The sequence below is a fragment of the Equus quagga genome, chromosome 1 (genome assembly GCF_021613505.1).
Source record: "Equus quagga isolate Etosha38 chromosome 1, UCLA_HA_Equagga_1.0, whole genome shotgun sequence".
Lineage (NCBI taxonomy): Eukaryota > Metazoa > Chordata > Mammalia > Perissodactyla > Equidae > Equus > Equus quagga.
This window is the reverse complement of record NC_060267.1, coordinates 77,260,463-77,288,277: the sequence shown is the minus strand read 5'-3', so window position 1 is coordinate 77,288,277 and position 27,815 is coordinate 77,260,463. Positions and strand designations below refer to the sequence as shown.

At 45.0% G+C, this 27,815-nt stretch overlaps 1 protein-coding gene across 1 annotated transcript; it reads left to right on the top strand.

Moving 5' to 3' along the window:
* TNFSF8 (TNF superfamily member 8) lies at positions 1-27,718 on the top strand. The gene is made up of 4 exons (XM_046638974.1): positions 1-392; positions 10,557-10,599; positions 22,867-22,938; positions 24,420-27,718. Exons 1-4 carry the CDS (start codon positions 201-203, stop codon positions 24,812-24,814), a joined length of 702 nt encoding a protein of 233 aa, XP_046494930.1. The 5' UTR covers positions 1-200; the 3' UTR covers positions 24,815-27,718.
* The last annotated feature ends 97 nt before the right edge of the window (positions 27,719-27,815 follow it).

The window sequence follows — 27,815 nt, the reverse complement described above, 5'->3', positions numbered from 1 at the left end:
TGAGCCTCTCCCCCACCCTTGCTGCCGCCTTTCGCCTCACGCCCCCAGAGAAGAGTTTCTTCACCAGGCAGCCGGTGAAGGTTTTTTTCCAAGTCACATGATCCAGGATACAGGGGAGAATCCTTCTTGGAACGGAGATGGGCCCAGAACCGAATCAGATGAGGACAGATAAGGTGTGATGTGGGGGAGACTATATAAGAATGGACCCAGGGCTGCAGCAAGCACTCAACCGAGTGGCCCCTTCTCAAGACGCAGTCATGCATGTGCCAGGAGGCTCCGTCGCCAGCCACTTGGGAACCACCAGGCGCAACTACTATTTCACCACGGCCACGCTGGCTCTGTGTCTTGTCTTCGCCGTGGCAACCATTATGGTGTTGGTAGTTCAGAAGACGGTAAGTGGACTCCTCTTTCTCGCCTCTCCTTTCTTATTTATGTTCCATTTTCCCCAGAGAGAGAGCCTTGGGGATAAACTAATAAATTGATTGAGAGCCAAAGCAAAACATATATCATGTAGAGAAAGGGAGAAAAGAAACGGGAACTTAACTCTGAAATAGTTTGCATTTTTGAGAGAAAAATGTGTTGAGCTATCATTATTTCAAAACTTCCCTGTCTCGTATAAGCCAAGAGAAGGGAGAGGAGCTATCAGCCTCGAGAAATTAAGATTTAAATCTTGCTGAGCCAGAGACTTGTACCAAGGAAGGAGGCCATAAGGAAACCTGATAATATATTTGCCCAACTTGCTATCATGGCTTCAAGGTCTTCAGATCAGGTTCCAAGGATCTATATTTTTGGTCCAAATGTTCCTGAGATTTCTAAGCCTTCATCTATAACCAGGAGATTTTTTAACAAGGAGCTAAGTTTCAGAGGCCAAGGGCTGTAAGGGAAGGAGGCAAGAGAGAAGACCAGGGCTACCTAGAGCTTTGGGCATTTCAGTGTTAAAACACCAAGACGAATTGAACGCTCCCTCCGTAGCCACTGCTTTGAACAGCTTAGGCTGTCACAAGAAACAGCACAGAGGCAGAACGCAGAAATGTTTTTAACACCTGTTCCCTCTAAGACTTCTCAGAATACTAAAACTACAAGCAATTATGGGTACACATTGTGGAGTCAAACTGTTGCAGGAAATTTATTTCATCTGAAGTAAATGGTAAGATTTGTCACCAAAACAGAAGAGATGAAGAAGGAAGCTTCTTTGTATTTTAGGAAAGGGGTGTTTACAGAGAATCCACCAGTATGTGTTTTATAGAAAATACTGCACTGATAGGATATACTGCTCATGAATTGTTTTAATGAAGTAAAGTTTTTGTTAATTTTGATAATTTAAGAACTCTACCCCCACACCCCCAAACATACCCTGCCAAAGTGAGAACATTCTGTTGATTCCTTTATTCTTCCCATTTTTCACAGTATGAAGTCCTGCAAAATGCGTTCTGGTTTTCCTTTAGTTCTCAGGCTGAATGCTCTATAGCTTATCGATTGCTAAAAAGAACCAGGCTTTAAAAGACTTTGGTATCTCTTTCTCAAGTGTCATCCAGCTTTGAAATTTAAATGAAGCTCTAAGGCTCATATCTCTTAGAGAAAGAAAACAGAATGGCCAACATTTGATTTAGATAGTAGAATTTAGAAAACTCATCACTTAATGGGCTCATAGACATCTACTAAAAATAGTGCTCTTGAAAACATTCCAGGGCACGTTTTTTTCTGTAGAGGCTCTATAATTTCTGTAATTCTAATTTGAAGTAAATCAGAGGTGTATCATTTTATAGCAAGGGCCAAAGAAAAGAAATTGAAGTGGACTTCTAAAATTTCTTTAGTTAAGCTTGAAAGGAAGAAAGAGAGAGAGAATGAATGAAAGAAGGAAAGAGAGATGGATGGATGGATGGATGGATGGATGATTGGATGGATAAATGGATGGAGGGATGATGGATGGATGGATGGTTGGATGGATAAATGGATGGATGGATGATGGATGGATGGATGGATGGATGGATGGATGATAGGAGCAGGGGGTTGGGATGTGATTGTGATACATAAAGCTACAGACACCTCCAGAATGGTCCTTATTCAAATCCCAATTTTAGTTAAACTAATTCTTTCTATAAAGGAACTGGAGTGGATCTTTCTGCTTCGTTTTTGTAAATGTGGAAAAAGAATAACAGAAAGAGAACAGGGCTTGAACTAAGTCATCCTGAGAAACGGGTAGAGTCAAGAATGCTTGATTGTTTAATGAGAACAGCATTCCCTTTGCCAATACAGACAGCAACAAAGCACTAAGACATTGTGTTCCTACTCTTCTCTTGGAAGCTTTATCTTCTTGTGCACCTGTTTCCTTGACTGACCCCTCGTATTTGGCTATGTAAAGATTCACTTCACAATCTGATTGTATGGTGTGGTGTGCTGTGATTTCTTAGCCTGAGAAATATCAGTTACTTACTTAAAAGCTAAGGCCTATAACACTAATTGTGGTAGTCAATGTTAAGTGTTTTACACATTTCATTTCCAAGAAATTATTCAGACATTAAGTGTTGTAAGAGTCAAGAAGAGTTATCCCCTTGAGCTTGATTTGTCAAGGGAAACTTCCTGTAGCAAGAGGGAAAGCAGGCTAACTTTAGAAAAGGTAGAACTTAGACCAAGAAAAAGACTCTAACAGGACCTATGGTAAAGAAATCCCTGCGAGAGACCCAAGGAACTTAACCTCACATCCCAATTATTAAAAAAAGGAATCAGTTGATGGCTACATAGCACTCTATGTGTGAGGTTGGATGGGGGCAGGGTTGGAGAACCATGAGAAGGGTTTTTGGCCTAACAAGTCATAGTTCTAGGTAAAAAGGCAAATTTACAGACAAAATTTAAAACAAGATAAGTCATAATATATAATAAGTGATGGAAGGTAGACACATAGGGCCACCATAAGACCACAAGTTAAGGAGACAGTATTTTCTCAGGTTTAGGAAAATCTTTTCTGGAGATTAGAGTTTCAGACTAGCTTGAGAAATGTGTACAATTTAAAAGAGGTGGAGAGGGAAATCAGAGGAGGGGTCCCTCCTGGCCAATGGAGCTGTGTGAGCCAGAGATGGAGAAGATATAGACCATGTGGGAAAATCAAAGATCACCTTGAGGTTTGGCCTGAAGTTCAAATAACTCCAAGGTCAAACTCCTTGGGAGAGACAAAGAAGGCACTTAGGTTTCAATCTCAAGTATTTATTGAGCATCTACACTGTGCAGGACGCTGTTCTAAGCAGTATGGATACAGCCTTGAACAAAGCCAACAGAATCCTTCTTCCATGTTGCTTCTGGAACTTACTGTCTAGCAAGGTCTATAAAGTCTCTATAGAGGTTTCATTTTGTTTTACTTACATTTAAACCACTATATTTGTTATAAAATATTATGTTCACATGGCTTAAGAAAGGTAAACAGTGAACAAGGAAGAAGAAAGAAATCAAAAATCTGTTATACCCTCTCCACTCAACCACCAGCCCCCCTTCCCTGAGATAACCACCATTGACAGATTCTTCCATGTCCTCCACAAAAATCTGTGTGTCTACAAATATATAGTACACACATGTCATTATAGTAAACTCACAATTTTGCACCTTGCTTTATTGACCTGACAGTGTATCATGGAGACCCTTCCATGCCAATACATGGAAGTCCATCTCATTCATTTGAAGAGTCATAGAGTGTTCTCTTGTATGCCTGCTTCATAACTTTTAGTGAAGGATGCATGTTTTTCTTTAGAATTTTTGCTCACTCTGCACATCTCCAAGTATATCTGTGGGATAAATTCCTAGTGGTGGGAATAGAATGTGCATTTTTCACTTCAATAAATACTGTCAGTCATGGGGGCCGGCCCCATGGCCGAGCAGTTAACATTCCATGTACTTCGCTTCAGAAGTCCAGGGTTCGCAGGTTTGGATCCCAGGTGCCAACCTACTCCCTTCATCAGCCACGCTTTGTGGAGGCATCCCACATACAAAGTAGAGGAAGATAAGCAGCATGTTAGCTCAGGGCGAATCTTCCTCAAGCAAAACAAGAGTAGGATTGGCAATGGATGTTAGCTCAGGGAAAATCTTCCTCACGCACACACACATACACACACACAAACCCAAAAAGCTGTCAGCCAGCCTCCAAAGAGATTGTACCAATATACTCTTGAGGGAGTAAAAGTCCTACCAACAAAGACACACCTCTTAGTGTCAATATGGAAAGAATGAAAATTGATTTATTATTGAGTAAGCACAACATAGTACACACACATACGTCAGGATGAAATGTCACACAATTTATACAGTGAAGCAAAAGGAAAAACTATAAAATTTCTCTTATCTCTTCCAGAGACAGAAGTTTATATAAGGAGATGGGCTGCAAGATTGACACTAGAAGTCTTTACATTTCAAGGGGCTCTGAGGTCTTCCATCTTAGGGACATCTCTGTGTTATAAACCCAGAGAGTGGGCTTATCCAGTCCCTGGAGAGATTTATTTACATTCCAAAAGGTTACAGCAAGGACCCAGGATCATTAAGTTTTCAAGGAGAATCTTTCTAGAAAGAAGAGAAAGCAGCTGCCACCTCTTCCCTTTATTAGCAAAGAAAATTCCCTTTTTTAAAAATTTTATCCTTACAGTACCACTTAGTGTCCCCACCAAGAGTGGAGCTGAGCACCTCTGAAGGGGTAGTGATTGTTGGAGGTGGTGGTATGGTTTTTTGATTTGCTTATAAGCTCAGATGAAATATCGGGTGAGTTGAAATGCCCTGTGATGCTTCCTTCTACCCAAGTTACTCTCTCCAGTGCATTCACTTTATCAATGAAAAAAAATCCACTGAGAATCTTTTCAGGGGCAAGCCCTGTGCTGGGCTGTGAGGGAAGGGCCCCCGTGGACAGAGCAGAACCTCTGCTTTCTGGGACTTCTCTAAGTTGGGGACACTTAGAGTTTGAGTTTGGGGCAGAATGACACAGAATGCCATAGATCAGAGGAGAGGAAGACAATTTCTGCTTGGGATGAGAGACGAGTTTGCAGAAGAGCCAGAACGGAAGCTGAGCCTCCTCCAAGAATTAGAAGGATCATGCCTTATGCCCAAAGTTTTATTTTGAAAATTGTCAAACCTGTAGAGAAGTAGAATGGTAAACACCCATATACTCTTTCACCTAAATTCGCTGTGTTAGTATTTTTCCATATTTGTGCTCTTCCTAAAGTATATATGAAAGTAAGTTGCAGACAGCGTGACTTTTTGCCCACGTCTATCTCAGCACCCATTCCCTACTTACTGCAATGCTGTTATCATGGCAACAAGAGTTAATGTTAATTCAGTAATATCATCTAATAATAAACAGTCCATATCTTAATTTCTGCACTTGTCCAAAAATATCTTCTATAGCTGTTGTGCCTTGTTTTGTTTGGGTATCCAGAATCCACTCTCAAGGTCACACACAGCATTTGGTTATGTCTGTTTTAATCTAAAACACTGCTATTTCAAGCATGGTCCTGGGAGCTTGTTAGAAACGCAGAATCTCAGGCCCCATTCTGGACCTATTTAATCAAAATCTACATGTTAACACGCTCCACGGGTGGTCTGTATGGACATTAAAGTTTGAGAAGCAATGATGTAACAATCCTTCCAGCCCTTTGTCGTTTCTTTTTCATGACATTGACATTTTCGAAGTGTCTAGGCCAGTTCTGTTGCAGAAGAGTTCATTTTTGGATTTTTCATAGTGTTTACTCATAATTATATTCAGATGAAACACTTTTTGGCAAGAACAGTACATAGGTAATGTTATATACTTCTTATTGTAGCACTGTCACAGGCTTAGGTCAGACTGTCTCATTATAGGTGATAATGGTTAGTCACTTGATTAAGGTAGTGACCACCAGCTAGCTGTTTTGTAAAAATGCTTTTTTCTTTCTTATTAATAAGTAATCTATGGGGTAATACTTCGAAGACATAAAAATTTGGCTGTTCTTGATGATCCTTCTCCGAATCAGCTAACGCACTGAGGCTTGAAGAATGATGAGTACCTAATTCTATCATTCCTTCCACCTTAATTAACTGGAATTCTTGAAGGGTGGAGAGCTCTCCATTGGAAGGATGGTGGCAGGTGGAGGTGGGGCAGGGCATTCCAGGTCAGGCAAAAGAGTGAGCAGAGGCATAAACCCAGAGGAAGGCAAGGTGTCAGAGGTCAGTCCAGACTGCACAGTGGGGCAGCGGGAAGTAGACCTGGGTGGCAAGACTCATTGATTGAGGAAGGTGAGAGGAGAGGATGCCACTCCCATCAGCAGACTAGAAAGATTTCCCAAATCCATTTATGAGCCCGGCTCCAGACTCATCCTCCTGTAGCCATCCCCCACTCCCTGGGGAAGGAAGATCTGAATGCCTGTTAAGTAATATCTTTAAGCCCTTGCTATTCAAACTGTGGTCCCCGGCCCAGCAGCACTGCATCATCTGGAAATGCAAATGTTCATTAGAAATGCAAAACCTAAGGGCCCATCCCAAACCTACTGAACCAGAATCAACATTTTAACAAGATCCCCAGTGGCAGAAGCACTGCTTTAAGCCACTCTGGTCCAATTCTCACTTTCACTAACCATACCAAAACAAAGGCTGCCAATAAAAACACAGTCTTTCTCCTCCCCAGGAGACCTCTATGACCTCCGTCCACTTTCTCAATGAGTATCAGAAGAATTTTCTGCCCCAGCTTCATCCTGCCCTCCCCTAGAAAGGCAGTCGAGCATGACTTTGAAGAGCATTGCCTTCCAAGTCAACACCCCTGATTTTGAATCTTTTCCCTGCAATTCACCATCTGTAGGACCCTTTGTAATCATTAAGTCACTTCTCTAAGTCAATCACTAGCTCTTGCAGTAAAGATCAAATAGAATAATACATGTAAATCATTTAACCCTGGGGGATTAAACACCCTCATCAAGTGCTTAATGATCTTATCTTGAAAATAAGAGACATTCATGGCAAAGGTCTCAGTGGCCCATCTTACAAGACAATGTGAGACCAGCAAGGAAAGGAATGGGGACCCTCCCTGGCATATTCCAAACATTAGTTGCCTTTGGCCATTTTCAGTCAGAGAGAGTATCTTTTGTGAAAAGTAAATTTGGGAGCTGATTGCATCTGCACAGCGTTGCTCTGTGAAAAGAAATGAGCCTTTCAAAGTATTGGGACAAATTAAGCACGTCATTAGGATCAAGGGAGTAACCAAAATAGCTGCCATTTTCGAGTACTTGCCAACACTTTATGTACAATATCTTATTATGTCCGAAACAACCCAGTCCGGGGAAGGATTATCAGTCCTCTTATCATGATGATTAAAAGAAACAAGGAAACAGAGTTCTCGGCAGGGAAGATGAATGGGATCAGGTCACTTCACCTGGGAATGAGCAGGTTAAAGATGACCTTCTTCTCTCCAAACACAGAAACATTTTTGGGGATACTCATCAGACAAGCAGAGTCTGAAACAAAAGTACACCCAAGGAAGTGTAGCTGGCTGGTAACCATGGAGATGAAGTTTCCTGAGCTACTCAGTGGCGCTGAGAATGACAACCTAGGAGGGTCCATTTGCTTGTGCTGTGTCCAACCTAGGTACTGTCTACCTCAAAGTCAACTCACTTGGTTCACACTTCCCCAGCCAGGACCCAGATCCCCAGGCAAGATTTGGAAGAGAATTCTAGGACTGGCCAAAGAGGAGTTGATGGATGGCACTCAGCATAGTGCCTAAGGGCATAAACAGTCCTCAGCAAATTTTAAAAGTTATCTCTTTATACCCTGCTTTTCCATCTCCAAATGCAAAGACTGCTAATGGGAAGGGAGAGGAATGAAGAATGAGCTTTTCTATCCCTGGCTCTGAAGATAGCATCTTCTCGGTTTCCTCTTCTGTAAAACTAGCTTGATGGACTGAAAGATGTCTAGGTTCCTTTCTGACTCTGATTCTCTGATCTTTTCTACCATGAGTATCCAGGGAAGCTATGGAGACCTCATCCAGGGAGCTCTTTAAGAATAGTCACACTTCTGTCCTGGATGTCATGGGCCCTGGATGAAGTTTTAATAAAAGACTTCTTTTCTGTACTAAGATGCTTTGGTTTTGACATCCTCCTGCCTGAAGTTAGGAAGCCAGGAAGCCCTTAAATGACAGACAGAGGCCTCTCCAGCTCCCATCTAAATTAGATCCTCCTCCCAAATATTATCTCTTACAACCTTGTTACCCAGATGTGTTCTGTGGGCCAGGAGCATCAGCATCACCCAGAGCTTGTCAGAAATACAGACTCTCCAGCTCCACCCAAACCTGCTGAATCAGAATTTGCCTTTTAACATCTCCCCAGGTGATTCATATACACACACATGCACCATCTTGAAACGCTTTGACTCTTTTCACTGTGGTTCTTGCCACAACTTGCAGTTCTAGTTATATATTTATTTGCACATTTTTTTTAAAGATTTTATTTTTTCCTTTTTCTCCCCAAAGCCCCCCGGTACATAGCTGTACATTCTTCGCTGTGGGTCCTTCTAGCTGTGGCATGTGGGACGCTGCCTCAGCGTGGTTTGATGAGCAGTGCCATGTCCGCGCCCAGGATTCGAACCAACGAAACACTGGGCCGCCTGCGGCGGAGCGCGCAAACTCAACCACTCGGCCATGGGGCCAGCCCCATTTATTTGCGCATTTTTAAGACAGCTTTAATGGCTAAGCCATAAAGTCCACAGGATGTCTTCCAAGGACTAATGTAATGCCTGGCACACACCAGGCGTTCACTCATCGTGTACTGGATGTCTGAATCTCTGGTATTGTGTCCAGCTGCTGGTGGCAGCTGGGTTAGCTCCACTGGGTTTCCTCTTCCAGCATTCTCTCCCTGTCCCTGGAGACTTTTCTGGGCAGCTGATGAATTCAACAGTCTTAGCACCACATTTAAATGTAGAAGTTTTTCTCTGTGCATTCACACGTCACACTAATTGACAGTCACCCTTGGCCGTAAATGAGGTGTTTACTAAATTTTGAAATGCTGTTTGTTGTCTCACAGAGGCAACATGGAGGGAAATTTTTCGATGTCAGGTTTTCCTATGAACTGCATGTGTAACTGAGAGATCGCAAACATACAGCATTGTTAGTTAGGTTAAGAGCTTCCAACTAAAGCAATAAAATCATAGATGATTAGAAAAATGAGGGAAGGCTCTTCCAAGATAAGTTCACTCTCTTTCCCCCGAAAACTTGAAGACCAAAAGTTTATATTGCCTTCCGCCAGCTCCAGATCAGTGCTATGCCAGAACTTTGCTGTCAGGAGACGTTCTGGACTCATGACAACTCCCCTGGGGTAGAGAGGAGATCCACTTCTCAGAAAACAAGTTGTCAGTGGAAGGCAAAGGACAGAGCCCCTAAGGAAATGGTGGAATAGAAGAGGACCTCCAGGTGGTCCTAGGTGTTTGTGCGGAAGACTAAGAAAATAAGATGGGGCAGCTGCTAACTTCTTGCTCTGGCAGAGGTTGGGAAGTTGTTTTTATCCTTGTAAGTGCTCACACCTCCCTAGGTCATTATTAATATTTCAATCCAATGTGCCATAGGAGATCCCAAACTGGACAGGTCAAAAGATGAATAAGGCATTTCATTCCTTATTGGCAGGACACTGGAGGGTGTCTCCATGGCTGAGGTGGGGAGAAGGGGGAGAGAGACTAGTTAGTCTTGAGGAACTTGTTAGAGCTGAAGAACTGTGCCCACCTGCTTCTGCTGACCACATACTCAGAGCAGCCCAACAAGACCTCTCTTTAATGCCATCTAATCCCCCAGCCTGGGAGGCCCCCCATCAGGGGACATCTGCTTCCATGAACCTCCTCCTTATCTGTGTAAATATTTCTCTCTATATATGTATGTTTGTAATAGAATAAATAATATAAAATATAATGTGAATGTATAAGTATATAATATACATCTGTGTTTATTTATAAATATTTAGACATTATATTCAAATATAAACCTGTGATAAATCCACGAGGGCAGAGACAAAATCTAATTATTTATGGTATCCTCACAATACTTAGCATATAAACATTCAATTAATTCAGAATTTCCAACCACAGGAGAGATAGAAATGTACCTTCCCAGGTATGTTTACAACCTACTTTTGATGAATCAAACATGGAAAAAAAAACGCATACATTTATACACTTGATTGTTCTTATGTTGACCGAAGGAGGAAAAAATAACACATGTGGAGGTAAAAAAAGACAAAAAGCGCTGGACTAGGAGTTAAGAGTTGCAGATTTCAGGCCCCTGAGTTGCTGTCAACTTTTCCTTTTCCCTCTCTCAGCCCCCAGTTTGTCACGTGTGAAATGTGGCTAGTGACCCTCATCTTGCATCCCTGATAGGTAGGTTGTCAAGCAAAGAGATGGGAAAACCCTTTGTAAACTAAGTCAGTGAATTAATTTTTAAAAATTTAAGGGTCAGATGGAATGTGAAATCTAAATTACACAGTACTTTGAGGACCACCAAGATGGAAGAGAAAAAGATGAGTGGATTCAGTTGGATGTCATCCTCATGTTGCTTCTTTTTTTTCTTCCTTCTCTTCCAGGACTCCATTCCCAACCCACCAGGCAAATTCCCCCTGAAAGGAGGTAAGACCTTGGAATTAGGAGTAAATATGTACTGAATCATCCTTATCACACCACAGTTGATTAAAAACCAGAAACAGCAGGACAGTGCCCTACAGAAAAGGGAGCGGAGGCGGAGGTGGGAGCTGCTCAGGGCTGAGCTGATGCATCTTGATTCGTCTGAGTAGTCTCTGATCCACACCCTCATTCCCACAAGTCTCCCACTAGCCCTCAACTCTCCCACTAATGAAAATTCTACCTGTGGCATGGGCTGTTGCATGGACATAGACAGGAATGCAAAGAAGTGTTGTGTTAAAAGCTTGAAATTTGGAGTCAGGCAAATATGGGTATGAATCTTGGCTCTGCATTCCACCTGGGAGCCTCAGTTCCTCATCTACAAAATGGGAATAGTAATACCCACCTCACGAAGGTATTGGAGAGGCCAATCAGATCTTGTCTGTAAATTGCTTGGCATGGCAACCAGCACACAGTAATCGTTAAGTAACTGGTAGTAGCCAAAATGCATAATGAAGTTGAGGATCTGTGAAAACAGACCTCCTCTCCCCCGCATTTCCTATCAGTGAAGTCACTAATTAATGCGCCATCTCTACCAGCCCCAGAGAGGGGATGTGCAGTTAGGTTAACACTGAAGATGAAAAACTTTGAGATCATCCGGTGAATGTTTTCAATGCAGAGAGGAGGAAAAGTAAGACCCAGTGAAGTGTCATGTCCAAGGGCCTATGGAGCCAACCTAGAACTCAGATGTCCTCATCTCTAAGTTCTTTCCACTCAAGAACATTAACCCATTCCAGTCCTGTAAACTTTAGAACCCAGACAGCAAGCACAGCTGGATAACAAGGCAGCTCAGAGAAAAAAGGAGGAGAGAAAGAGAAAGTAGACGTGCCATCATAAGTACCCAGGTAGAGACACCAGGGCATCCTTGGGACCAGAGGACACAAGTGCCTGGACACAGCTCCTCACACCAGCAGCATCGCACTTGGAGTTTCCATCAGGAAACCTTTTCTGCTATCTGTCACCCAGAGACTTAGCAAGTAAGGGCAGAAGGACCCAGACACACAAGCCTTCTGGATCTTTCAAGTCAGACTGATAATCACAGCTTTGTCAACAAATGTCTTAATCGTGGCTAGAATTACTTAGCACATGACCCCAATTCCCACAATGCCTCCCACTGCAGACAGTCCCATTCACGTAAAAGGGAGAACGGTACAATGCAGAGGTCAGCAAATTTTTCCTGTAAAGGGCAAGATAGTGAATATTTTAGGCTTTGCGGGCCGTGAGGTCTCTGTTGCAGCTAGTCAACTCTCTTGTTGTAGTGCAGAAGCAGCCCAGGCTCTGTGCAAATGAGCAGCCATGGCTTCGAGTCCATAAAACTTTCTTTGTATAATGAGGAGGTGGGATGGATCTGACCCACAGACCAGAGTTTGCTGACCCCTATCATGGAAACCCCACAGGCTTGGAGTCAGAACATGTGACACATGTTCTTACAGAGCCTGCAAAAAACCAAGTGCACTGAGTAAGTGTCACCTTCCCTTCCCCACTCCCATCGTTCCGCCACCACGTCCACTCAGACTTTCCAAGACCAGATCCTTTCGTTTTTTGAGAGGGGGAGGCGATCTTGAACAGGAACATGATCTCAATGAGAAGGACAGTTTTGGTGGGGCGATGTGACTTCAGCCATTCTGCATCTCAGTTTCCGCACCTCCACATGGGTTACCAAGTACAGGGGCTCCAAGCAGCGGTTCTGGCCCTATAACGGCTTTCACCAGTCCAGAGTGGAGGAGGAAAAAGAAGGACAAGGCAGCCCCCTTTTCCCATAGCCAAGTATTTTTAAGGTAAGGGGCGCTTCTGTCCTCTGAGAGTATGTCCTTTCCTCAAGTGGTAAAATGTCCTTTCTTTTACAACATGAAGTTGATATAGACAGGAGTCAAGTTGGATTGCTTTTTGTCTGAGTTACTTTTCTTTGTTTGTTTTAGTGGTCATAATAGGCAAAATCAAAAGATGCCCACTGTATCTTGGTCACTGAATTTTCATTTGGGGATCAATTTCTTTGGTCCGTTAAATCCAAAATTTGGGGAGCCATGGATGAGATCATTTATCAGCTCCCTTCTCATCTGGGCCATCGCTGTAAATATCAGAATACAAGCCAATCCAAACCAACCTCAGTTCACAATTCAATGTCTCAGCAACCAGACAAAAAAATGCTAATAGGACCCTCCACGAGGGCCATGACTATTGTTAAAGACCCTCCGGTACTGTCCTTAGGTTGAACTTTGCCTCAATCCTGTGAGCAGGCAACGTGGGGATTGGTATTCCCATTTTGCAGATGAGGAGCTGGAGCCCAAGCAATCAAGATGAGTTGCTAAGGAGTTGATAGCAGAGCAGGAGTCAGAATCTCAGGTCCCCTCTCTCCCCCTGCGTGATGTGCTCCGGCCATGAAATGTCAGTGACCTGCTCTCTGTGGTCCTTGGCTTTCTCCTGCTTTTAATGCAAGTCCACACTTCTCTCAGCTGGCAGACTGCAGACACGGGAGTAAGGGGAGGTGGAAAAACACCTTGGAGCAAGACCTGGGCTCCAGAACTGACCTTGGCACCAGCCGGCTGTGTTTCTCTGAGCAAGTCTCTCCTCCTCTCTGGGCCTCGTCTGTAACATCCCAGCGACGTGCTAAAGGAGCTGGAAGGTCCTTCCAGCTTTGACACTTTATAACGCTGGGATTCTCTCATTCACTATCTAAATCTAGAAGAAAGTCTAGCAATAGTCTTGAGGGAGTCTGAAGACACAGCCTCCTCCCCCAACAAGCCCTCTTAAATGGGCACAAGCAGCAAACTGTCCCTTTGAAAAGCCATTGCAAGCCCTTCTGGGCAGAAGGGAACCCCTAGAGGAGCATGTAGTTTGTCACTGGGAAACATGTGGTTTGTCGCTGGGGCGGACAGGGGCAGAAGCCAGACTTTTTCCAGGGACTCTTCTGTCACCAGCTGATGGAAATCATCCACCGTCAGCGGGAAGCCAGCAGCAGCCCAGAGCCCAGGAAGCAGGGCCGTGTACACACACAACAGTAACTTCACACCAGATGACACTTAGCTGCAGGGGAATCCACGGAAAACCAATCCTCTTTGTAACGAAAGGATTTCTGGGTCCCAGCACAAGCTGCCCATTCCTTCCCAGGAGACTGTCACGAGACATTGCCACCTCGTAGGCACTCCATTGTGCTCAGGACTCAGTGGACCATTCCAGGGGTTCAGCTGGGACTGTGGGCCAGGAAGGGGCCTGGGAGAACCTTCCACCACATGCTTCTCCTCTCATCAGGAAAATGGGGTTAACAAGGACTCCCACACAGAGCCGCCACGAGGGTGACATTGGGCAGCAAATACAGCTCTTGTCTGCCACGTGTCTGAGCCTATGTCCTTTGGACACAGGGTCCGCTCTATTCTTTCATCTCCGAATAAAATGGCTCCATCCCACCCCAGACATATGGTGAGGAAGCCAGGAGGGCTGCTTGTCAGCTCGAGGCTTGTGCTGCTTCTCGTCCCTTCTTGTTCCAATTTTCTGCTTCCAGCTCATTTTGAATCTCGCATGTGCTCACCTTACGTGACTTATTTGCGCAAATCACAGAATGCAGACACTTTTGCCTTGATTTCCCCAGAGTTCCAACAGCACCCCGCCTTTGCGTCCAGCAAAGTTCCTAGCAGGATTTAGGGGACGCAAAGAAGCTGGGTGGGGGGCAATGCACTCCATCACAGAGGAAGATGCAAACAGAATATCAGACACCCTTGTTCTTGTAAGGCCTCTGCCACTCCAGCCACTGGGAGTTTCTGGAGAGACAGGTCTCCTCCCTGGGGCTCAGCCCTCCGCCATGCACACTCGCCCACTCTCCTTCCTACCTGTTTGTACGTCCTTTTCCTCCCCTCACCAACACTGCAGAGATTCAAATTCTACTGACTTTATTTTGCCAAATGATTTTGGTGGCCTTAATCTCAGGACCAGTCCTTCCCAACATTCCAAAAACTGAATGACAGGACTTCTCTGCACTGAAAGAATTCTGGACACAACTTTTAAATCAGCTTTTCCTTTATTCCCTCACTATGTGCGGATGGGGGCCTGGCAGAGTGAGAATAATGAATAGTGACGGGCGTCCGCTATGTGCCAAGTGCTGGACTGAATGCCTTGTAATTCACTCATGCCATCCTCACAATGAGCCCCAAGGATAACTATGAGCCTTGTTTTATAGGTACAGAAACTGGAGCACAGAGAGGTTTACTGACTTGCCTAAGATTGCACAGCTAGCAAGGAGTGGGACAAGACCTCAAAATCCAGGCTGACCCACCCTGATACCCCTTGCTTAAGTGGGATTGTCCCACCAGATGCTTAGTAAAGCATGACTGTGCTTCCTTCCGGCGCCCCTACCAGACCTCCAAAGCTGGGAATCCTTCGAGCACTCTTTGTCGCTTCCTCAGCACCTGCTCCCGTGGCTGTTTGCTTTCTTGTCGCTGAAGCCTGCTCTCTGTTATCAAGCTCTGGGGCAGAGAGGGTCCTCAGGGTGACCACACACGTGGGTCTGCATGCGAGGTGGACTGACAGGCTGCATAAGCGGCCGGTGGCAGGAGATCCAGAGACTGAATTTAAGCCCTGGCTCTGCAGCTGAGGAGTCATGAGACCTGGAATGAGTGCTCCCTCCCCTACAAACGCCAGTTAGAGGAGGTCTTTCTTTCCTGTGAATGTCACGTGGCCCCTAACATCCAGAGGTTCCTGGAAGCCCTGACACATTGAAACAGTGGATAGACTTCGACCCCTCCGCGCACTCCCCACCCTCGCTTGAGTTCCGTCTTCAGCTGAAGACGAGGTGCAAAAGGCGAGAGCGGGGTTGAACTTTGGAATACCTCCATTCCAGTCCTGGGACTTGAAGCTCTTCCTTTCCCTCTCAGGGGCTGGGGTGTCCTGTTTTCTAGAATACATGGAATGATGGGGGTAAGCCAGATGACCTGACCCAGGCGTGGAGTTTGCTTTGAGTATCACATTCCAGAAACGGAACAAATAACTTAGGATTCTTTGGCCATTTTACCGGGCTAACAATTTACAATTTTTGTGCAGCTTAGCTGACTATTCTCCTCCTCCCCGCTCACTCCCCCTGCTGAAAAGAAAATGCGGGCCTTGAAAGAGATCAAGGAAGGTTGGCTTTCTAATTGTACCTAGCGAACCATCCCCAAAGAAACAATAAAAGCTACCCATTGAAGGCAATGAAACAAAACCACAGAGGCTGGCCACTCAGCAATCCCCAGCTATCCCTGGTGTCACATGGCTGTGATCCAGATGGTCACAGCCCCACCACGACCCTAAGACACCAGGACACCACTGACAGCAGAAAAGGCAGGTGGAGAAGCAGCATCCTCTCCCCTAGAAAGACTGAAGGTGAGCATCCGAACCCCCGCTTCTGTCAGATGGATTGATCTGGATCTAGATTGCTCAGTCCATCAGTTGTTGCTTTTTCTTTTTCAAAGCAAGAGGGGGGACTCCTGCTCAGGGGGTAAATTGCTTTTCAGATAGTCACTGGCCTCAAAAAGTCGATTTGCTTCTGCGTTTACTTTGAACACACTCCTGAAAACCTACTCTTGAACTGTCCTTTTGTTAAGGCAGAGCTGACAGGAGTCAAGACTCTCTCTACAAGAAACAAATTAGAAAATAGGCCACTCAGAATAAAGCAGGATAGGGCCCTGGGGATGCCGCCCAGAGAGCTAAAGCCAGCTCTGCCTACTCCCCACCCCCCTGCCACGGAGGAAATGAGGGAGGAGAGAGGAGATGCAGGAGGAGAGGAGAGAAGAGGAAAAAAATACTCAGCTCACTGAGAAACGGATTAAAATTTATACTTGAATTTAGCACATACAAATCACGTCTCTAAATTCAGAAGAAATCCCCATCTTTTAAATACTTTGGGGAAAGAAAAAGGAAATAAAGAAGAGAGGTGGAGGGAGGGGGGGCGGGAAAGCAGGCCTATTCCTAAAACTGGCTTCATTCTATATTTCATCCAAGGTCGCTGACACCACATGTGTCAGCCTCATGTCCACAAGCCCAGCAGAGCAAGCCCTGGACCGGGAACGGGAGCCAACCCTTTCTTGGTGTACTTTGGGCAGTGGACATCAGGCTCCCTGCTATGCATGATCTCATTTAATCCTCCCAGCAACTCATCAAGGGAGGTTATTATTATTCTCATTTTCAAGAGAATTCAAAGAGGTTGAGTGACTTGTGCAAAACCACACAACTTAGTAAGTAACAGGGCTGGAATTTGAACCCAAGCCTGTTTGACCAGAAGCCTAAATTTGTAAGGGCGCTGTCATCCTTCTGCTTCTAGAATTGCTGGGGGGGGGGGGGGGGGGTTTAAAAAGTTATATAAAATGTTAGCAGATCTCACCAAATGACTCTAGACTCACCTTACCTTTTAAATTATAGACTTCAGAGGTGCTCCTTAAATACCCCCAACGATATTAATTCAACTTGCATTAGTATAAATGAATTCCCAGGAAATACCCAGAGTCAGATAGCTTTGTCGTACATACTGTAACAGGTCAGGATTGAAAAGACCCCCAAGTCCTGAGGAACCTTCAAGGATTCAAATGAATTCCAACTTGTTCTTGATTTGTACTTAATGATCACCTTGTATGTGCTTAATGCTGATTGCGCTGGGATGGGTGTTCCCTAGACGCTGTTTGCAATTCCAGAGTCACCCAGTGTCCTTGGTCTAAGAAATAGCCCATCTTGGAGTTTCTCTGTCACTGGTTGGCCTGGTAGCATCAAGGAAACAGTCAACAGTTGAAACTATCCTTAGGTTACAGATTCACTTTGATTCCAAATTCTGCTCATAATGGAGAGACTGTCCCCTAGATGTCACTGTTGGGACTCTCCTGGGTATTCCACCAGAGGAAGAGAACTAAGGAGCCAGGACAAGGTAGATGCAGAGTCATTAGGGTAATTCTTCTCCTTCTTGGAAGGATTAAAATATTTTCAACAGAGGGAAGGGGATTCTGAACACTTCCTGGAAGCATCACTTGGCCTCAAACACTTATGTATGTAATTGAACTCCTCTAATCATTCAGATAATGCCATGAGCTTTGTTTAGTGAGCATTTCATCCGCCAGATCACCTTGCAAAGAAGCATTGCTAAGCTGTGCCACCAAAACAACTAAGAGGAGGAGAGGAGGAAGGGACTGCCATTTGTTGAGTGTCTCCTCTGAGCCACGTGCTGCCCTGGCCACTTGACACCCACAATCTTATTGCATCTTTGCAACTTCCATACATTTGGTTGATTGTTACCATCTCCACTTCATAGATGCAGTAACTGAGGGGCAGTAAGAGGAAGGGAAAGGTCAGAAGCTAAAAGCCTCGATTGCAACCCAAGTGCTCTGTTTGAGATGCACTGTGTCTGTCTTGTCCTGATACCAACCTGGAAGTTTCCTGGCACTCAGACCACATACCATCTGACCGGAACGGTCAGTGTGGTTTGTTTTGCTATCTTGGGCATTGTTGCATCTTAATGGAAGCCTGATTGTCCCCTGACTGGTGACTTGGCAGGGTTCAGCACAGAGGTCTAAAGTCATCTCCTGGCATTCTCCTGCAAGAGGGAGCCCAGAAGGCTCTTTAGTGCTTGTTTTCCCAGCACCTCCAGCTGCCTCATCAGTTTTCAGTCCAGCATGATGGTGGCCGCAAACCCACTTCTTCCTACACTTAGCCTCCCGCCTCAATGCAAAGACTAAAAAACAGGGGACAGAACCCTGGACTGGGAGCCAGGAGCTCAGTGCTCTGAACCTAGCTCTGCCACAAACCTACTGTGGGTCTTGGGTCAGACCCTCAATCACTCTGGGTTCAGTCACCCCACTCACAAAACTAGAGTCTTGGTTAACTTGGCATCCGATGGCCCTTTCAGGTCTAACATTTTGAGATCTCAAGGCAGGGTCCCGTCTTCAGGTTACCACTATTCTGACTTCACAACGTGATCCTTTCAATCACCTTCAACAACAACTGTCTCTCCCTGTCTCTCTCTTCTGTGCAACTGGCCAGAAGGATTTCATTGGCACATATTTCTCTCCAGGCTTCCAAACAAAGCCAGAGAAAGGTCCTTGATCCTTCTAGAGGAAGCCAAATCTTGGGAAAACAACTACAAATCTTGCCCATCTGAAGAGCTTGGTCCTCAGAAGAATTCACAGAGTACTTGAGTTGTCCAAAAGATGGAATGCCCCACAGAAGAGGCAAGGAGGCTTGATCTCTGTTCCTGCCTCTGTCACTAACGAATGGGGTGAGCTAGGACAAGTCAGCCATGGAGTAGCATTGGGGAGCACACGTGTTATGTGGTTACCAAGCCTGGACCAGGTGACCTCTCAGTGAACTTCCATCTCTCTGAATCATACAAATCCTCACAGACCCAGGCTTTTCATAACTTAGATTGTCCCCAGACCTAAAATGTTCTGTTCTACCACTGCAGGTGTCTGGAAATCTGAATTTGTGGAGATAGTCTCCTAGCTGGGGTAGATCAACATGCCCACAAAGATAGGCAGGCTGAGCTGGGACCGACTTTCCGTCCTTATAGCAGGCCTGGCAGTACACAGCTGAGTCTAGACAGCCTGAGAGAACAAGCAGGGCCCTTCTAGATCATCACATTCACACTGCTCTTCTCAAGCGAGGGACACAAGAGCCCAGAGAGGGGAAATTCCTAATTCTAACTCCAAGGCCATCAACTCAGCCACGACCTGCAGACAGTTCTCATTTCCCCCACCCAAGCGTTCAGTTCTTCAGACTCAACCCCTCCAGACATCACATTCAGCTGGGAAATGAATGAAACAGGAGTGTGTTTTGCTCCCTATGTTCTCTGCATTCCAAATTCCAGGGACCTTACAGGATTCCAGCCACATGTAGCCCCAGTTATTTATGTTACTCCTTCCTGTCTTCGTAACCAAAAAAGAAAGTCATATCATGGACTCCCAGGGCGATGCGGAGACTCAAGCCATGTGGCTGGTATCCCATGAAATGTTCCTCTCGCTCTTGACAAGAGCTTCACGACTCTGGAAGCAGCCCAGTGCATCTTTGAGCAGCACTAACTGGTCAAACATTTGAGCTGCCAGCACTGTGCCTTACAGCGTGATTTTTGTGTCCTTCGTGAAGGTCTTCCCATGGCCTCATCTGAGAAATGGGGACAAGAGCGGTGGTAGCTATTAGCTGAGGGCATCATCTCCTTAAACTTCCACTTGGAGCCTTAGTGTTGGGCCCCACGGAGGAACCTGCACCGTCTTCCTGCTGACAGCCTTGTCAGGTGTTAAGGCCAGCAATTGTGCCCTCCTCGGGCTCCTCTCCAGATTCAACAGCCCCATTCCATCAACAGGCCCTCCAGGATCCTGGTTCCCAGCCCCCTTCCCTTAGCCAGCTCCAGCAATGTCATCCTTAAAGGGGCCTGTCGTGTTTTTCCTTTCGCTTGAAACCATCTAAGAGGTTCTTCAAGAAAAACTAAAATACGCCATGCCATTTGACTTCAGGAAATGCAAATGCTTCAAAATAAGTGTTTTTTTCCATCCTTGGGTTTCTCAGAATTACAACTGAGGTCAACCCACCAAACATGCAAAGACCAAAGGGGAAGAAAAAAAAGAACTTGTATGTGTGAGAGGCAAGCCCAGGCTTGTACTTCCACAGCCACCTGTTTACAGAAGCTCACCTGATAGATGCCACCAGAAGTGGCCTGGTGCGAGGGGGCCTCTGGCCAGTGAGCAGAGCTGTTCTGGATGGGATGCGCTGGCCTCAGCTCAGGGCATGAGTCTTATCCTCCCTTCTAATCTAACCTAACCTGTAGAATGGATGGGAGAATGTGGCCAGGCGTTATTCCAGCCTGGAGGAGAAAGGCAAGCCAGTATCCCCATCACCTCACTCGTGCCATAGGAACTTACCTGACTTCCAGAGAGGGAAGTAGGAGAGATGGACTAGATGACCCAATTCAACAAACATTTACTGAGCATCTTCTGGGCTGGGCAGGGTGGATGTATAAACAGTAGCCGCTGCCCTGAGGGTTCACTGTCTACTGGAGGAGATAAAAAGGTAAACAGAAAGAAGGGTCAGACCAGGCTTCTTAGAGGAGATGACTGCCAGGCTGTGCCTTAAACAAAGAATGATTTGTCCGGTGAAGGCAGAGGGAAGAGCAGGTGTTAAGATGGAATGGCAAATCAACACGGTGTGTTTGGGGGCACCACGAGCCCCCAAACTCCAGTAGAGTGGTCAGCAATCCACTTGGGCCTTAGGGTCAGACAGCCTGGGCTTGAATCTCCGCTCCACCACTGACCAGCTGTGCGAATATCAAGAAGTCATTTCACTTTCAAAGCCTCAGTTTCCTCATGTACAAGATAGAAATCATTATAGTACCTTTCTCATGGGGTGGTTGTGAGAATTAAGTGAAATAATGCATGTGTCATGCTTAGCAGAATACCTGGAAAATAAACATCCCTCACTACGTATTAGCCATTATTTTTACTAGCACTACTGCTACTATTAGTGTAATTGGCACAGAGAGGTCAAGGGAAAGAGGGAGGTAAGGATGGGACCGGAGAGGTCAGTAGGGATCAGAATACAAGGGAACGCGAATGCCATATAGGGGAGCTTGGTTCTGATCCTCTAGGAACAGCAGAGCCAGGAAGAGATTCCAAGCAGAGAAGAGATGCAGCCAGATGCACCTCTCTGCGATTCCTTCTGACTTGATGTTCCACACCCCAAAAGAGGAAGACGGGCCAGGGGGACTCTCAAACAGTAGTCATAGTGCATTCGACAATAAGCAGCCCTCAGTGTTGTGCTGCTGTTCTACACACCCCAGGAGCGTGGGCTGTGGCCTGAAATAGGCAGGACCACAACACTAGTTGGAGAATGACTGAGAGATGTGATCAAGAGAAAGGCAGCTGGTCTACCAACCCCCCTCCCCAAAGAGACCTTTGGACCAGAGTCTCTTTCTGGGTTGAGGGCAGTTAAGGATGAAAACTGCCCTCCCCCTTCTCACTTCTAGCAGTGAGCTTGTTTAGACAGTAGAGGGAACTCTTGACTTAGCTTTCAACCAGTCCAAGGCCCCATGGCGCTGTGAGGAAGGCTAAGAGGGATCTCAGGCCTGGGCAGAGAGCAATGGAGAAGATTGTGAGCCCAACAGATGCTACTCAGAGATTCAGTGAACAAACACACCAGGGTGTGGCTGCATCCACTGAATGTGTCTGTGGCTGCCTAGTCTCTGATGGATGGAATGAATGGGGACGTCATCCAAAAAATGTCAACGTCAGGTCATAGATCTCGGTTTTACAGCGTGGAAACCAAGGTCCATAGAGGAGAAGGAATTTGCCCAGAATAAGTTGAATTCATGAGTCGTTGCAGAAAATGTATGACTTGGTTCTTTGCATACAAAATACTTACTATAATAAGAAGCTAAACCACTACCACCAATGGATACGTTAAAAATATCTTTATTTCTTAAATACCATAATGACATAAACGTTGTCTTTTCCCCCTGCCAGAGAAGCTCCAGACAGCAGACTCCCTGCTTAGATCTCTTTGATCCTATATCCTCTTAAAAGTGAATGTAAGAATGTGTTTAGTTTCACTGTCTAGCAAAATGGCCTCCAGGAGGAAACCTGCCCTTGGGAATCAGAGAGACATGAGAGTCAATCTCAGTGTTTTCCTCAACTTGCTTGACCTTGTATCATTGACCATGTCTAGGCATCAGGATTAACCTTGCAGAGTTATTCAGAGAATTAGATTAGCTGAACTCTGTAAAAGTACACAGACCAGTACCTGGTACACTCTTAAAAGAAGAGTAGCAGTAATTACTATGAGCTGTATCGTTCTGACTACCACTGCCTGGCTGAGTGACGTGGGACAATGTACTTAATCTCTCTGGTCCCCAGGCTATTTTCCATCCGTCAAAGGGACTTACTAATACCTCTTTCATTGAGTTGCTGCCAAGATTATGTGAGGTGAAATATGTAAACACGTAAAGTGACAAGAGTGACACCTGGCACATATAGGAACTCAGGTCATACTTGTCTCCTTTCTCCAACTTCCACAGTCTTTTGTAAAAGCCCAAGTGGAAGCAATCGATTGAAAAAACTCCTAAGGTCCTTGATGGCAAAATGAGAAATGAACAAGTTTTCCTTTTGCTCCCCAAATGGAAACAGAAGAGTAATTATCATCTCCATCAAAGCGTCATGGGAAAAGCCTCCGGTGTCTCCAGTTTCCAGAGCAAAGATACTTAACATGTGGTCTCCTTATTTGTAGGAAATTGCTCAGAGGACATCTTATGTATCCTGGAAAAGGCTCCGTTCAAGAAGTCATGGGCCTACCTCCAAGGTCAGTAACCAAATCTAGGAACCGTAAGCGTATAAGGGCAACTTCCTGTGACCTTGCTGAAACTTCTAAGCCAGAGGTCACAAGGGGAATCCATGGCCAATGGACATGCTTGTGGGTTCTGTTTAGGCTGCATGATATTTTTGTAATTTGAATTTTAATGCCTTGAGGGGGAAAGAAGAGAGCATTACTCTCTCCAGATACAGGCTCCTCTTTCCTCAGTCTCATTCACTCCCTCATGTTGCGTCCCTAGCCTCTGAAGTCATTCACATCCCACCCCCACCACCTCTCTATATTCAGCCAAGTACAAGTTGTGGACCAAGTGCACAGTACTTTTCCTCATGCAAGGGAAGCGGCTCTAATCTCTGTCTCTGTCAGGTTATTCACCAGGGATCCACAAAATTGCCTTGTCCCCAGACTGACAGCTTAATGAACATGCTGGCACAGGGCCTATTTGCATACTGGAGCACTCTTCAGGAAAGAGGACCCTCATAAATGAAATAATCAGAGGCCCTTACACTGGGAAAGATGAGATACGGAGGAGATGGCCAAGATGCGCTGCATAGCCATTCTGCTCATTTGAAAAATTCAATTTTGCAGTTAGATTAGTTCTCACTCTTCAGCTGAATTGCAGCGAGGTTTAAAGGGAAGCCATGGAAGTAACTAAAACTAACACACCAGCTTCCCAGCTCTGAAAGTCACCCTGACCCATCAGCGCTGATATTCATTTATCAGGTCTCAGAGAGACTTGGCTTCCGACACGAACACATCAGCTTAGAGGGTCTGCTAATTCTCTGCTTTTCTAATAATCCTGGCTGAGGAATGCCTGTTAATGTGCACTTCAGGGGTCTACACACATTTTTTTGGCTGCCCTTTTAAAGAGAGGAAGACATTCAAAAATTCAGACAATGAATGGTTAAAGGATGCATCTTAATGTGAAAGTTCACAGTCTGGGATTCTCCTGGACATCCTGATGCCTAAATTGGTTACTAATTAAGAAAATTGGATGTCCTAGCTCTGATACTCTGTGCAATGTCTGCCAAACAGTAGTCCCTCATTGATCAAATGTTCATTGACTGATTGAATAAATGAACTTGATAGTCTGGAACTTATGGAGAATACAGTTCAGGAGCTTATACCCTGAAAGGAGAAGATAATAATTATAATAAGAAGAGAATAACATAATGTAATAATTCAGTGCAAAACAATTCTATAGGAGATAGAGATCTAATATCGTGTGTGTTCTTATCCTCCAGCTTTAAGCATTAGAGAAAAGGGAGAATAATGGTTTTGTACGTGTGCTTTGGTTATTAAGCAGCATCTAGAAGGAATAACATGGAAGATATTCCAGGCAGTTGGAATAGCAGCCAATATTATAGAAAACATGGGTCTTGAGTGGAGAACCTTGAAGAAAGACTTCAAATTTTCCAATCTGCACCCGAAATTTGCCCAATAATTCTATTTTTCTGTCTTTCTCTTTCCAGCATCAAAGCACATCAACAAAACCAAATTGTCTTGGAACAAAGATGGCATTGTCCATGGAGTCAGATACCAGGATGGGAACCTGGTGATCCAGTTCCCAGGTTGGTACTTCATCATCTGCCAACTGCAGTTTCTCGTGAAATGCCCAGAACATCCTGTCGACCTGAAGTTGGAGCTTCTCATCAACAAAGATGTCAAAAAGCAGACACTGGTGACGGTGTGTGAGTCTGGAGCACAAAGCAAAAACATATACCAGAATCTCTCTCAGTTCCTGCTGGAGCACCTCCAGGTCAACACCACCATATCAGTGAAGGTGGACAAATTCCAGTATGTGGATACAAACACCTTTCCTCTTGAGAATGTGTTGTCCATCTTCTTATACAGTAGCTCAGACTGAACCATTCTCCTGGCCTTCAGGAAGAAAGCAGCTCTCCACCATACAGTACTTCCTCCATCCAAATGCTTGGGCAAACAGAAAACTTTAGACCAAGACTGAAACCACAAAGGGTTCAAGACTACGCTTCTCCTTCTGTCTCTTGGGAAGATACAGCTCCAGGGTCAAAACTGTTTTGAGTGAAGTATCTTTCAGACAGAAGGCAGGGAAGTAATGTGGTGTGGTGGACAGAGTCCCACACGAGAAGCAGAAGGGCTCGATTTATGCCCCAGCCCTACCACTAACTCACTGCATGACCTGGAGCTACCCCTTTCCCCTCCTTGGACCTCAGGATCCACGTCCGAGAAATGAAGGGGCTGGATTTGAATCTCTCCAAGTCTCTTCCATCTGAGACCAGGCTCCCTCATCACAGACCTGCGAACTAAGAATCAAGGCAGTGTTCCAGAAGCCCCCAACTCAAGGAAAGGCCCCCACACCAGTATAAAATCAACCTCATCTGGCTGCATGTCACTTTAGCAGAGTCAGAATTGAACGACAAGGTTCAGGGTACCTTGCCAAATGGTGTGAACTATAGGATCTAAAATGTGAAACAAAAGAACTGCCAGCTGATCCTCCCGAATCTAAGAGGCCATCTGAGCAGGCTTGACTCCATTCCAGTTAAGACTGACAGTAAGTCAACAGCAGATAGCCTTTGTTTCTTGTCAGGAAGTGTGTGCGTGCACTTGTTGCTCAACCAGCGTGCAATGGTCAAGGTGATGTGGTCACTTGGTCAGGGAATAGCTGCTGCCATCTCCAACACGATATTTCTCTGTTCCCTGCTTCAAACACCTCTCAGAAAACCATTTCTGTGGAGAGTTTTTAAGGCCCACACAGTTGTCGATAGACAACAATGACCCTGAAGATGGCAAAAAGGACTTCTGAACAATAGCAACTTCCTCTCCTGACTTGGGTAGCCAGGGGATTTCTCTAATTACATCAATCTTTGCATTTGACCATCATCTTTCGAAGGGACATCCTATTTGTTTGAAAGAAGGACCATTTGACTTGAAGTGTGAGCTCTTGAGGTTATGCTTCAGAAGGAAAAGGGACTTTTAACTGCTGTGCAAAAGACTGGAGAAAAATTTTGCATTTTTCTCAAGAAGGAGGAGAGAAAAGAAAGGAGTAGGAATTCAGAGAAAGACTAAAAAAAGATTGAAAAGAAGAAAAAAAAAAAACCCAGGCATCGTGGAATGGATGAGAGGGACTTGGGAGAATAAATTGGCTAAGGGACAATTTTAAGCCATTTGCTGACGGGTGTGCTATGCCAACCTCCTCCTAGGTCTGCTCTATGAAATATTCAGGAAAGTCCACATTTCTCTTTAACACTTTCCGTGAGTAGATTCTCGGGGAGGAGTGGGCACTGGAAGAGGTGTTGAATTCAGCAAGCCAAGTGGTATGTGGTAAAAACATAGACAGGTTTTAAGGACCCAAAGCTAGAGAAAAACAGGGCATGTGGCATGCAATTTATGCCCTAACCCTGTAGGACAAGTGAATCTTACTTAAAGCAACTCATGCATTACTGAAAAGGTATCTACAATCTAAACACAGGCAAGCTAAGAAAATTTTCTACCGTCTCATATTCTAACTCGAGAAAGATTCCATTTTCATTTTTCACCAGCCATCCTCTGAGCAGAGGTACCTGATTTTTACATTGGGAGTGGTTCCTCATGTCAGTCTCTGTCAAGTGATGCTCTGAAGGCCAACAGCTGAAGACACAAGGGGGTAGAGCATTTAAAGGAATCTTGTAGCAAGACAAAAATATGAAAAGAGGACAATCATTAAGAACTCAGTTGAAAGATACATAGGGAGTGGACATTCTAGGAAGTTTAAAACTAAATTCTGTTACTCCCTGAGGGTTAACCAGCGCCTGGGAATGTTATGAACCAATGGCATCATCTATGCAAGTGAAACAAATAATTTTTCTAACTGGGAACCCAGGCTACCTGAAACAAATGCCTCTTTGGTGAAAACGCAACTGGAACTCAGTCAAGTGAGCCCTCCAACCCCAACACACACACACACGCACACACACACACACACACACACAGAGTATGCTTGTAGAACCTGTGCTTGAGGAAGGTGATGGGTGAGTTGATGAAAATTAGCAAGTCAGTGTAGACTAAATGTATTTCTGCCCTTGGGAAAATTCACAGGACTTTTTTCTGCACATTTGCTAAGTTTTTCTTCACCCAGTCTCTCTATTGCCCACCGATGCCTCCTATAAAGCCCCTATCCAATTCCTTCTCAGACTCTTCCAGTCACACAAAGCCTGGCTCGGAGAATGGTCCAGTACCCCAGAAGGGTTGATATGAACAGTCTCTAAAGGGAGAAAGTGCTGAAGGAAACTGGGCAGAATTTACCAAAGAAGGGAGCCCCCCAGAATCCCTGGAATACTACTGATTATTCTGGAACCAGGGGACAAAGCTTTTAAATTAAGAGGATAAAGCAGTCAGTCAATGTCATCTCTAGAAAGATCCTGAGAGATCAGCTAAGCCAATGTTTGAATGGAAGCCCAACATGGGGCAAGGACTGGTCAAGTCCTCACATGTGATTTGTGACAGAGCAAAGATTGAGCCCAGCCTCCCGACTCCTGTCTCCATTATTTCCCACCAGGATTTTCAGTCCTCCTCTGTAGGCTGTCTGTAATTCCCCACCTGACATCTTTCAAGTCTTGCACTGGAATAGTCCCCAGCATTCAGGGATTTCCTCTGCTTTGTCCCCACTCCAGTCACTCCGGGATCATCATTTTATCATGACACACAGATGGTCTGTAGATTCAGGACATGGTCAAATCACAGAAAAGGGTTAGGGTCTCATGATATGAAATTCTCTCTCTCAGAAACTGAAGAGATATATGATATGGTCAATATTTTTTCAAATAAAAAAATTAGAAGCTTGTTGTTTTAACTTGAAGTTATGCATATATGTGTGTATATGTATAGAAAATGCATGTATGTGTATTATG